The sequence below is a fragment of the Pholis gunnellus genome (genome assembly GCF_910591455.1).
Source record: "Pholis gunnellus genome assembly, chromosome: 19".
In the NCBI taxonomy this organism is placed as follows: Eukaryota; Metazoa; Chordata; class Actinopteri; order Perciformes; family Pholidae; genus Pholis; species Pholis gunnellus.
Genome location: NC_136546.1, coordinates 3,770,981 through 3,783,900, shown reverse-complemented (window position 1 = coordinate 3,783,900; position 12,920 = coordinate 3,770,981). Strand labels below are relative to the sequence as shown.

Genomic DNA, 12,920 nt, shown 5'->3' with positions numbered 1-12,920 from the left:
TGTTGCTCTGATGTTAGTAGTTATATTTTTCTATAACTGATGTCTGTGAATTTAGATTGTCTGAACTCAGTAGTAGAGGTGAAACGCTGCCCCCTATTGGTCTGGAGCACGTTACCAGATCTTAATGTTTAAACTTGTAACGGAATCCATGTTAGGAAATGATCCCCCAACAATCTGACAGGGATGGCAGTGCAGGCAATCACACACAAGGATGTAATGCAGTGGTCACCAACATTTTTAAGCCCAAGATCCCTGACCTCTGCCTTGGTGACAGGCAAGATCTACCTATTGAGGCGTTGAGAGAAAAAGACTGTCCAGACTGTACTTACAGCTTGAGGCTTTTTATTTGGCCTAATTGTAATTGAATGAAATCAAACTCTTCGGTCCAGCTTTCAAATTGATGTGACCAAGAACACACTAAATGACTTAATTTCAGTGCAACATAAAAAGGAAATTATTTAACCGCACACAATATGAACAAGAAAAAACACATTTGCAATGAGCAAGCTGGATGAACTATATTAACTGTTATATTTATCAACTGAAGTTAGAACACAACACTGACAAGATTCTCAGTCAGTGCAACTAATGTAAGTGCAGTTCAGCTCTGTGTCCCATCACAATGCCATCAGAAGTCATGTGACTCAAGTCAGTGTGATGGCTGTGACTGAACACTGTCTGTGAGTGCCTTGTAGTTCGGCTCATAAGCACAGACAGCCAGTCTGAGGCAGTCTGTGAGGTGTCTGTCTCCTTACCTCCTTATCCCTCACTCCCTACCCTGGTGTCCTGGTGTTCTCATGTTTCCTTACCTCCTCATCCCTCACTCCCTAACTGTCCATGCTGGATCTGTCCCCGTTGTTTTAAGTTATTAGCATGACTGCATCCAGCTAGCCAAACCTGTCTGGTACAGCTAGTAGAGAAGCTTCATGTTCTGCTTCCCTTTCCCGCTAGTCTGCTGTCTGATTGTGAGGTCAGGCTGATCTGGGATCAGCTCTTTAACTGCAGAATCTCCGCCAAAGTTCTCCTCTCAAACGGGTCTTGGAGGAGTAGTGCTCGCGCTGGCGCTCATGCTCGCCTGTAAAGACTTCTCCTGACAAGAACGCGCAGCTTGGGGCCAAATCGTTTTGGCCCCTCTCTGAATCTATTTGAGGACGCTGATTGGCTAAATTGTATGTCATTCATTTATATCTTTAATCAGCAATTGGCTAAACTGCTTCATAGACCCGCCTCGGTGGGCCCCACCAGCTGCGCATTCTGAGATGTGCACACAAGCGGAGATGATGAGCAGACAGGCTACATACAAAATCCCCTTCAAAATAAAAGCACAGGATTTTCTTTTCTTCTTTTCTTTTTTTTAAATTTATTTTTATTTTATTTTGGAGAGCGACAGGGAAAGTCTCCGAGATCAACCTGTCGATCGCGAACGACGGGTTGGCGACCACTGATGTAATGAATTTCCTCTACGCTGTCTGACATAGAATGGAAAATGAATGTGTATGTGTTTGTATTCTTGTACTTGCTACATAGTGAGGACCAACACAAAAGTAAGGACATCCTTGGAAAGTGAGGACATTTTGGCCAGTCTTCACTTCTTCAAAGGCCTGTTTGAGTGTTAAGACTTTGTTTTATGATTCAGTTTAGAATTAAGTCTAAGACTTGGGGGTTAGGCATTTAGCTGTGATGGTTTATGCTAGGGTAATTGGCTAGGGAATGAATTAAGTCAATGAGAGTCCTCACAAAGATGGAAGTACAGGGATGTGTGTGTGTTTGTGTGTGTGTGAAGGGTCCGCACAATGCGAGGTTCTTTCCAGAGGGGGCACACTGACACAAACTGCTAATTAAACCGCCTGGTTTCAAGAAAGAGAGACAGCAACAGAAAGAGACCAAGGAGGGAAGGCTGGGTGGGAGACATTATGCAGGAGTAAATGAGAGACGGATCATATGGATAATTTCTGTAAGTGTGTAAGTGTGTGAGAGAGACGAAAGGAGAATAATGGCTGGTTACTGTATTTTAGGACAAAGCCATCAACTTGCTGGATTAAAGGGAGGAGATGGAAAATGGAAGATAAAAATGGAAGATAAATGGAAGATAGATATCTGTATACACTTGTGTAACTCAGGGCAAAGTACTTAAGCACATGCAGATCAAAAAACACCACAGCAATGACGTGGTTGAGTCAAGACGTGGTTAGCCTGGCTTAGCTAGTTGGCCTTGCTTTATACTCAAAGGTAAGAAAACAACAAAAAAAACCTTAACGCCTCTAAAGCTATTGACGCATATCTTATTATGCGAACCCAGCCAAAAACTGTACTCTTCATGAAAACTTTAAGAGCAACAACAGCTTTGAGAATGTATTTAACTAATGTCTTTGAAAGAGAAATTGTGCATTTTAGGTCCACGTTTTCGTCTGGAATTGGGCAGCAGTGACACGAGTGAGTCAAAAGGGGAAATAATGGGTTAAGGAAACATGGGAGGTTGAGAGAAGAAAGACAAATAAAGAGAAAATTAGATGGAACCTTTTGTACCCATTCCCCGGCTGGATTCCTTGATACGTTCTGCATTGCATAATGATATGCAAATATGATAAAAATATGAAAGACGTACTGAGTGGGGAAATCTGGTCCAATGCACTGTTTTCATTGTCTTGAAAAAGTCTTTCAAGCTGAAGAATTCTTTTCATTTGCTTCTCAAGAAATCCTCATTCAAGCGTCTGTCCGTATCCAACTCCAACTCTCCTCTTTCACCCACTTTGCAATGTTTTCATCAATCTGCCTCCTTCTCCAACTACCCCCCCCCCCCCCCCCCCCCCCCACCGCTGCTTACTTCTGCTCATGTATGGAAGTCAATACTCCAGAGAAGCCATACAGTCCAGAGCTCTTAAGTCAAAGTCACCTCCAAACTAAATGCTCGTGCTGGGCCGTACCACCATGCATTATTAAGAGCCAACTGCGTTAGTAAAAGCCCAAAAGACTCGAGGGAAAGGGATTTAGAGGGCTGGAGCAAATCCTAAAACAACTTCACCGGGGGCGTCTTCCCCATGCTGGCCAACGCAAGTGTACTTTTTTTTTCTCCACAACTTCTCCTGATTGCTGCCGTGGCAATTTTCAGAAGTGATGAAGCAGAACATATCTGCCTGTTTCTTCATTGTGAGAAAAAAAGAGAGACAAAGTAGTGAAAGGAAATGGGGGGAGGTGTTGGAGAAAAAAAGCTGGCCAAGGCTAAAAGACACTCACAGTTTGTCAATGTACCGCTCACATTGCACTCGTATATATTGATGTTTATATTTTATCATGTATAAAATCAATTAATGCAGATCATCACAGTTTAAAGCACAGCATTCATTTAGCTATTCATCGTTAATATTCAGTGCACGTCCAATTTGTTTACCAGACATTCTAGGAGAGTAGAGGATGTATGTATAATCCAGTGTATTAACCTGTGAATTGACTATTGTTAAGAATTGATATTCAGTAAGCCGAAATAAATAAATGTTCCCCATTTAAATAGCACCCTGGATACACAGAACCACCAAAAGCCTAAATCCCTGCATTAACCTGAAAAAGCCTTTAAATAGGGATAAACTGAAGTGAACACGAGCTGTTGGCAGCCTGGTCTCCTAATGATAACGTTGCAATCCAACGAAACTGTATGACGTTTCGTGGGAAACGTATTTTCTCCCACATGACTATGTTTTTCACATAGCACAAATACGTTTACTTCGTGTTAAACTAAGTCAATGTATTTCAAACTTAAATAACGTAACACACTTTTTTTAAGCCAAGACATGATGTTTTTACTCAACATAACCAACTAGTGTTGTTGCATTTTTGTAATGTTTCAATTCACAACATGAACCATGTGTTTAAAACTGCGAAGAACCTATTTTTTTAAGAGACAAGCTTTAAGAATATGTTTTTCTGGAACTGATTCTAGGAATAAAGTTATGATGGTTGAGATGGTTCGGTTTCAGAAGAATGTTAGGAATGGAATCTACAAATGGTTACCGGTCCCAAAGCCATCCATGTTATGTGGCTTGTTGCTTTTATTTTATTCATATTTGGATTCAGGAGTTTGTTCGTTAAAAAGATGATCATTCATACTTGATGGTTTGGCCCCAAGTCCTACGATAAGAGTCTGCTTTTGAGCCAGGAAGTGAGGAGAGGAGGGCGTACGGAACTGATATGTTGCCAACTGCTTGATTAAAAGTTAATGGAGAAAGAGAAGAGAGGAAAGTACAGGGAATAGAGACAGGAAAAGACAGAGAGCGAGAGATCATAAACGACGATGATGATGATAAAATAAAATAAAGAAAATGTTCACAGAAGGGAGAGCAAACCTACCGCATGAAGTGGATTGCCCTGATCGATCGGCACCTTGAAGTCAGTCTGGAGCTCATCGAAAGCAGTTATCTGAGAGGGAGAGGGAAAGACGTGAGCACTGTGTAATCAGTCAAATAGAGGCACAGAACAGAATGACATGTCTCACTCTGAAAGCACATCATCATAATCACCAGCCTCCTGTGTGTCTCACGACCAGCAATGCAGCATTGAGAATGCATGCTGGGCTGCATGTTATTACAGTTATCTCTACCCAACCCCTTCTCCTAAGAAATTACATTCCATACAACTTAACTGCATTCTCAACTGTATATTTGCTTTCAGATTACGGTCATATTGTAAATTGAAACGCAACAAAACCACTTGGTTAGGGTTTAAATAAAACATATTGGTTTGTCTTCAAATAAGTACGCCAAGTATGCCATCAATTACGAACATAGGTAAAAAATAAGTCAGCACACCGACTCCTGCGGACTACGATTCGGAATGTATTTGCGATGCTTCAAATCCAAAGGTAATCCGGGAGAAGATGTTTCTCACGAAACTTTTTCTCATAAGTTTTCTTGTATGAGAACATATTTCTTAGGAGACCAGGCCGTTTTACCTGTATGTTGAATTACACGAAACATTTTCTACCTTGGGAGGAGACCCCGGGGAAGACCCAGAACACGCTGGAAGGATTATATCTCCCAGCTGGCCTGGGAACGCCTCGGGATCCCCCAGTATGAGCTGGAAAATGTTGCGGGCGAGAGGGAAGTCTTGGTCAGCCTGCTTGGCCTGCTGCCACCGCGACCCGACCCCGGATAAGCGGAGGAAAATGGATGGATGGATGGATTTTCTACCTTGATTCATAATAACACGTGCATACGTGCTGCTGCCGCTAATACTCACAAAATATACAATAGCCCTCAGCCAACGCCCCACTTACACTGCCTTAGTAATGTTTGCTAAAAAAATACAGTGCCCAACCGTTTTTGGTAAATTGCTTTTTGTAAGTGTAATAAAATAATGAAGGAGTCAACAGACATGCTAGCAGCTCTGTGAAGCTGCACTCATGATGTTAACCATCTTGGTTTACCGTGAACCCATTTGATAGTTAACAGTAATTAACAGAGGACTGTACAGTGGAAAACCAATCAACCATGATATATAGTATTATTAAATAAATCATATAATCATATTTGTGACCCATCACTGAATCTTTGGTAGGAACCAATGCGTTTTGGTTGGAGTAGAGAAGTCAGGAAACACAGAGAGAGCGCTCACACAGGTTTTGGTCTTTTTGGTCTTTGGTCTTTTTCTCTATGATCCATGTTCAATGCATGCATGTGGATTGTGACGCTGGCACATGTTTTGTGATCAGTAGATCTTATTTGTTGGCTGCAAAGCTAAAGTCTTTTTAGCAGCTTTTTAGAAATTTCCCTGCAGGACGATAAAGTATAACTTAACTTATCTTAAGATGGCAGCCGTATCCTTTAATGTTGTACAGACTGATTGATAGAGCATTCCAGTTATTGTTATTGAACTGTAACAAGCTGTTGCCCTGTGCCTTCAGGTTCAACATATCTCAATTTGTGTTATAACGTCGTTAAAACGTTAAAGGCTAAAAGTCAACATTTTATGAAGAAAAGGTAGACCAATTTTCAAAATGCACAACAAGTTCTTATTGAACGAAATATTTATTCTTTCTTGGCGTTTAGCCTTTCAAACAAGTTCGGTCTTTGTCAACAATATGCACATTTTGGAGCACTGCGGAACGTACAGCTCTGTGAGCGAGGGGCGTAAAGTTTAGCCGCACCACTCCGCTCACTTGCCCTGGTAGCAGTATACCAACATCTGCTGAATAAACCGATCCACATGCTGCACTGTCAGGCAAAAGAAAAAAAACAGCCCATGACGTGGACATACGTAGCTGGAGATTTCTCTAAGTTGCTCTGTACCCACACCCTCCATTTTAGAATCAGCTCCTCACCCTCGTCATTATTAACATGATCCGCTCCAATTAAAATGTTGGTCGAAATCTGCCCAGAGGCACAACAGTTGCATGCAAGAGACTTTGAAATCACAAACTCTTGAATTGGCTGCCATTTGATCCTGCCGCCCCACCCACTGCTGCATTGTGGGACAGCTCTAAGCAATAACAATGCCGAAGTAATGATGAACAGTGGATAGAATACGCAACAGTTCCATTGGTGTTGCAATGGCGGCAATTGCACTACAAAGACAGCTGTCATTGCTTGACTAGTTAGGCCTCAAGAGGGAAATGTTGTGCGTGTGTGTGTGTGAGTGAGACTGCACGAAGAGATACAAGTGTGTCAGTCAGTGCAGCTGCATATGAGATACGCTGTGTGTCTCTAGTGTGTGTGCACCATGGTGGAACTGTACGATGTGAGAGCAGCATGAGTATATCACTGTGTGTGTGTGTGTGTGTGTGTGTGTGTGCAGAGTAAGAAAAATTGATTATTGTTTGAGTGGTACAAAAATGTTATCCATGCATTGTGTGCTATGTGAGGTAGAAACAGAGGAGGCAGTGGCATATGCGTTAGTACATGTGAATGTGTGCGTTAGCCCCAGTGTGGGGAATTAACATCAGAGAGACGGCAGAGGTTCGCAACAATCCCGGGTTATTTCCCTGGGCTCGCCCCCACACTGACAGGCAGCTCTTTACATGTTATTTCCCAATGGATCGTAACAGTGATCCCGGCTCATTGCCTCGCTCTGTTACAGTGTGTTAGCCTCCCTCGGGCTGCTCCTCATGGGCGGCGGGAGCACACACACACAAACACAAACACAAAAAGTCTTCATGGGTGCATAAATCCTAGCAAACAGTGAGGCGCTGTACGTACTCATGCACAGGAACACACTTCACAGAGACACACGCACATAAAAGTGCAGTAGATATACTCCACCTATACATCCTTATGCGCACCCCATGAGAATGACATTATAGACTGGATGTCAAGGCTTAAAGGATCATTCAAATGAGTATGACTGGTGCTTTAGTCTTGCAGTTCCCTCACTCACAGTATGATAGCGCTCAAAAGTAATTGTGTCTTCTGTGTCGTAATTGCTGAGTAGGCATGGGACAATGCCATTCCCATTGATCATCAAATAGGACACACCTTATTTTTACTGAACACCCTATTTAGTGAAAAACTGAAATCGATCAATCTTTAATAAGGAAATTACAAATCACATGGTCCCCGTCTAAATAAAGAATATAAAAATAGCCATATTACATGGGTCTGTTCTTTCTTACACCAATCAAGTTTGATGACGCAATAAACAATGTGTTAAGACGATATGACAGGTTGTAACAGTTTATCCAGATAACATAAACTACGTCATTCATTCATCAGCCCATCCTTTTTTCCGTCTCTTATCCGGGACTCAATCGAACAGGCAGCAGATTAAGCATGTTAGACCAAACATACTTCGCCCTAGCCACATCCTCCAGCGTTTCCTGGGCCATCCTGCCATCCGTTTCTGGGGCAGAAGTGATACTTTACGCCGCCACCCTTTTTCTGGGTCTACCCTGGGTTCTTGTCCCAGTTATGCTCGTATTCAGAGTACCTCCAGGAGGTAACATAATCAGATGTCTGAATCGCCTCAACTGGTGAACTTGAGGAAGAAGAAACAGTGGTTGTACCCCTAGATCCTTCTGGATGTCTGAGGGTGAGCCCAGCCACCCCGCAAAGGAAACTCATTTCAGCCCCTTTTTATCTGTGATCCCATTCTTTCATTTCCAACCCAAAGCCACTGGCCATAGATGAGCGTTGGGATGTTCATTGACTTGTTCATTTGGATCTTCACCTGTAGGCCCTACTTCGAAGATTCACAACCCTATCAGAGGGGAGGGCTCAGAACAAGAGTAATCAAGGAACCTGTGAGTAGTGGAAACTACAGAATGAAACCAGCTTGCTTTGATTAAGTGGACACATATAAAATGTTGGTAATAATCTCTCATTGCACAGGAAACAACAGTACATTGAATCACCAACATTCGGTTGAAAGTTGAAGGTTTAACCAGGAAGTCGGTCTTCTAAAACTTTGTTTAGCAATGAGACCCTGTTCCCAAATATCTGCAACCCGTTTTTATTACCAATTGATGTCTAAAATGACGAAAATAAAATCTTTTCTTTTTTTTCCATTAAGGGAAAATCTTTCCTAAAACAGAATTTCATCCTGTTGATATTTGGCAGTTAAGTCAGTCATGATCAGAAGCAATATATCTGTGACATGCTCAGAGGGTGATTCCTGCTGCAGATCTGCTGGCAATGACCATGGGTTCTGTTTTTGCAAATCCAGTTCTATTTTGATGTGGCAGTTGCTTTTAACAGACTGCTTTGAAATCAAGGTTGGCTGGAGCAACAGCAAACCACCTGGCACCCTTTGCTCCTCGCTTGGAATGCCAAATTCAGCATAAACAGTGTGTTTTAATGCAGACTGTGGGAGCTGGAGGACTGACACCTGGCTGTGTGTGTGTGTCTGTAAGGGAAAGAGAGATGGATGTAGCCTAATTAGTTGGGTTTCAGTGTGTTGATGTGAATATGCGCTCATTGTCGCTGTCTTTTAGTCAGTTGAAGCTATGACCGACCAAAAACATGCTTTTCCCTCCATGCAGCCTTCAAGACATTCATATGGAAATAACCAGATTAAAAACAACGGCAGCAATCAGAGGAACCTACACTCTAATGTGAAAGACTACAAGGTCCACTTTAATTATTTAAAATCTTGTTTCAATTATTCATTGGTATTCTAAACCCACTCACCATGGGATAATTTTCGGAACAACCATTCCTCGTCAACCTCTAGTACACAATTTAGAACCCGATAAAGCCGGCGCCAAACACTCAGCCTAATATACAGGCAGACCATTAGGATCAATGCTGGACTTCATGCAATCTTTCTTGCATTAACCAACAGACAATTAAATAATAACAATACTTTTTTAGTAACCAATATTTAACTGTTTAAAAATAAACCGCAGGAGATCGTTGTTTGCATGATCCTGTTTAAATTGATCTAAAATAAAATGCATTGGAAAGCTTGGGCTTCTGTCTTTTGTGTCATCACGTTGTTTGCTCGCGATGATACTTACGTTTCTACATTTAAAAATCTTTTAGATCAATATGTTTTGTGATATTTAGTCAAATCTTATTTACAAAAAGGTCTTATTTTTGTATTCATGTTACAATTTCAAATTTGTTTTCATCAATTATCATGATTCTTGGATTTACACAACCGTGTAGCTTAGGTTTTAGGCTACAGATTTTAGGGATATGAGGCATTTAAAGAAATGACATAACATAAGCAAAAATAAAAATGCTTAAGGGGTGAATAATCATATGTTGGGGACACAACAAAAATGTAGTTTGGATACCTTACAGACAAATCCACATGCAAGGATTCTCGCTCAGGTAAGGATTGCCTGCTTCAGATATATTATTTTAAGAAGAGCTCAAGGGAAACCTCAGTTTCTAGGAACAGTTCCGTTGTTGCTCAATTCTTTTTGTTTTAAGCCTGTAAAACAACACTGCGCGTACTAAACTTCTCTGCCTCTGCATTTTATTATCCGGTTTATCCATCGAAGACTTTCTAAGGAGAATGAAAATATCCCTCTACTGCATACTAGCCAGAGGTCACTGGCTGTCCATGAGCGGAGAATTGGCTTGTGTTTTAATCGCTAACATGCTCCAGTCAGTGTTGGCCTGTATCTGTGCTGAACACCTTGGCAGGGGGAGACAGCTGGAGAGGGCACTTTCTCTGATGCTAATAAACACTGCCGGCACAGTTAACCCCTTCCTTCACTGTGCCGGGGATCAAATGAAACAAATCTCTTCCTTCCAGAGAATTCTGTTCACACAATTTCGCTGTCAGGACTTTCTGCGAGGCACCAATGCCAAATGATAAGCACATGTGCCGCCACAGTGATGTTAAAGATGACAGAATATCAACTGAGCATCAAAACACATATAGTCCAAAAACATTATGCTGCAGTGACATTACAGCAGGACAGGATTTGCTTTTGTCCTAAAATCCCTCGCAGGAGTGACATTACCATGGACACATTGATTCCAACCCTAGAGGCTTGTTGTGAAGGTCCACATTTCTTTCATACAAACTGGAGGTCACCAAAGGCCAGTAAGCATAACAAACTTAAAGGGCCAGTGTGCAGTATTTCACACTGCAGGAATGGAATACAACATTCACAACTATGTTTTCATTAGTGTATAATCGGCTGAAACTAAGAATCTTTGTGTTTTTGTTCACTTCGAATGGGCCCTTTATACCTACATAGGGAGTCATTAATTAATAATACATCATGGAACTATACTTCATAAACCCATGAATGTATGTGAAAGGTGAAGGAAGTGGCCCTCAGCTTCAGCTGTCAGAGACTTCATTCAATGCAGTTCAATTTGGAAGAATGTAGAAAACGACAACACTTAATATTAATAGATAAACTCTCATCTCAGGGTCGCTACGGAGTTCTTGACATAGTGTACAGCGAATGATCATTTCAATTCAATGTTTTTTATAAATGTAATGTGTATTGATCCATTAACTCACACCAAACTATTAAAACAGACAAATAAATGGATACATGAAGTGAATAAGGATGAATAAATGAGGATGAAATGACAAGGATGATGTGACCAGTTTGAATCAGTGACTCATATCATTGATTCATTTTAGACAATTACATTTGTACTTTGACGTTTTTCCATTCAGTTAAGCAGTTTACCGGTAAGCAGTTGAGAGTTAATCAAGCACCGGGAAAGATTGTGAACAAATTTCACATCAGTTCTAATTTAAGGGAGATTTACTCCCTTAGACTACTTTCGGTCTAAAGGTTATTGATCTATTTATTCATTTCTGGATTAGTCTGGCATCTAGTATCTGACATAACTTAATAGCTGAGATCAAAGTTAGTTAGGTTTAGTAACATCAATGGCCGCAATTTCTCTTCGGCCATCTCGTCATTTTCTATCTGCTTGGTCTGACCGTAGTTTATTTGGATTGTACTCTTCCATCGCTCTTCCTCTAAACTATGTCTATCTTTTTATTTCACCTTCTTTTAAATAATTAATACTAGTTAACTTACAGTACAAATCACTTGGGTGAGAAACAGAAGGGAGCATCGCTCCTCCCTCGTGGAACGGACAGGATGGTGGTCTGTGAGCCGCTATGCCACCAAATCCTACACACACCGTCCCTTTAAGTGAGAAACCAATGAACTGTTCTCAAGTGAAAGCAAGACAACCATTACATGTCTATTCCTATGACTAGAGTATGAACATACAAGGTCGTAATATTTACACGTATAGATCGAAAGAATAAATGCTTTCACAACTTAGATCAATAGATTCCTGTTTATTTACAGCGACCTGCTGCTATTCCTTTGGCCCTACTGCCAGTGAGACAGTTATCCACGACCGTATATGAAAAGGAGACTATGGATTCCTCCAGCAGTCTTTACATGGAAGTAAAATCAATGCAAATCCAGTTGATTCTAAATTCATGAATCCTCAAAGACTGTACCTTGTCAATTGTGATCACTTGGCCCAGAAACCAAACATACCCACAAAGAAAAAGCTGGAATAGCGATTTGTCTGATGTTGCAAGCAATGTGAAGAGCGAGTGAGGTGACAGTTGATGAAAGAAGAGGGAAAAGGAGGGATAACGACGATCTATGGCACAATCCTACAGTGTACGCACCGTGCCGCGGAACAACAGAAAACAGTGGAGTCAGAATGATGGATGAGGAGCCAGCAGGGGTTAATGAACATGTGGATCGATGCAGAGCCAACCCTGCTATACACTGGACGCCACCTCTATTACAGCCTCCGGTGCCTGGTGCCAGAAAGCCCTGTTGACTGTTTGCTTCATTGAGATTACGATCAATTTGTATCACCTATGCATTTCTTCCCCCGGATGTCTTACTCGGGCAAGTTGAGGCCGAGCTACTTCCTCATTTGTACAGTTCAGGGGAGCGAGGTGGAGAATCACTGTGGCTCTGCATGTTAAATGCTAGGTGACACCCAGAGGGCATGAATTCTCCTCTTTTTGAATTGTCTTAACAGGCGTGTCTTCACCTTTTAAGCTCATATCTTTCACTTTATATTCTCTTGGGTTTTCTCTTATGCCGACACTGTGCGTTAAGGTACTCAGAATTGAGCTTTTGGGCCTTTATCAAACATCACTACACCTTTCCCTTATATCGTTCCTGTCCTCATTTTAAATTAACATTTAACAGACAATATGGCATTTTCAAAGCCACAGAGGTGCTTTTTCCAAAGTAATGCAAGATGGAAGAAGTACTCATTAATTCAATCGGAACGCAAAGCAAACTTTACGCTGGGCCCAACTACACACAAAATCAATGCAAAGATCTAAAGCATCCCCTGCTTTATGGTCTGTTTGACTGTAAATGGACCATCATTTACTAAATGAACATCATGCTGTATTGAAGAAGACTTGAAACTAGAGATTGAGACCATAAACTCATGTTTACAATGTTTACTGAGGTAATAAATCAAGTGAGAAGTAGAGTCATTTTCTCATAGACTTCTATACAA

At 41.3% G+C, this 12,920-nt stretch overlaps 1 protein-coding gene across 1 annotated transcript in view; it reads right to left on the bottom strand.

Moving 5' to 3' along the window:
• The window catches only part of cnih3 (cornichon family AMPA receptor auxiliary protein 3), a gene marked incomplete at both ends in the record, with an annotated part of 71,358 nt that overhangs the window by 49,756 nt on the left and 8,682 nt on the right, over positions 1-12,920 (bottom strand). Inside the window, one exon of the mRNA XM_079180923.1 lies at positions 4,342-4,410. Coding sequence (XP_079037049.1) covers positions 4,342-4,410 — 69 coding nt within the window. The remainder of the gene's footprint in view (positions 1-4,341; positions 4,411-12,920) is intronic.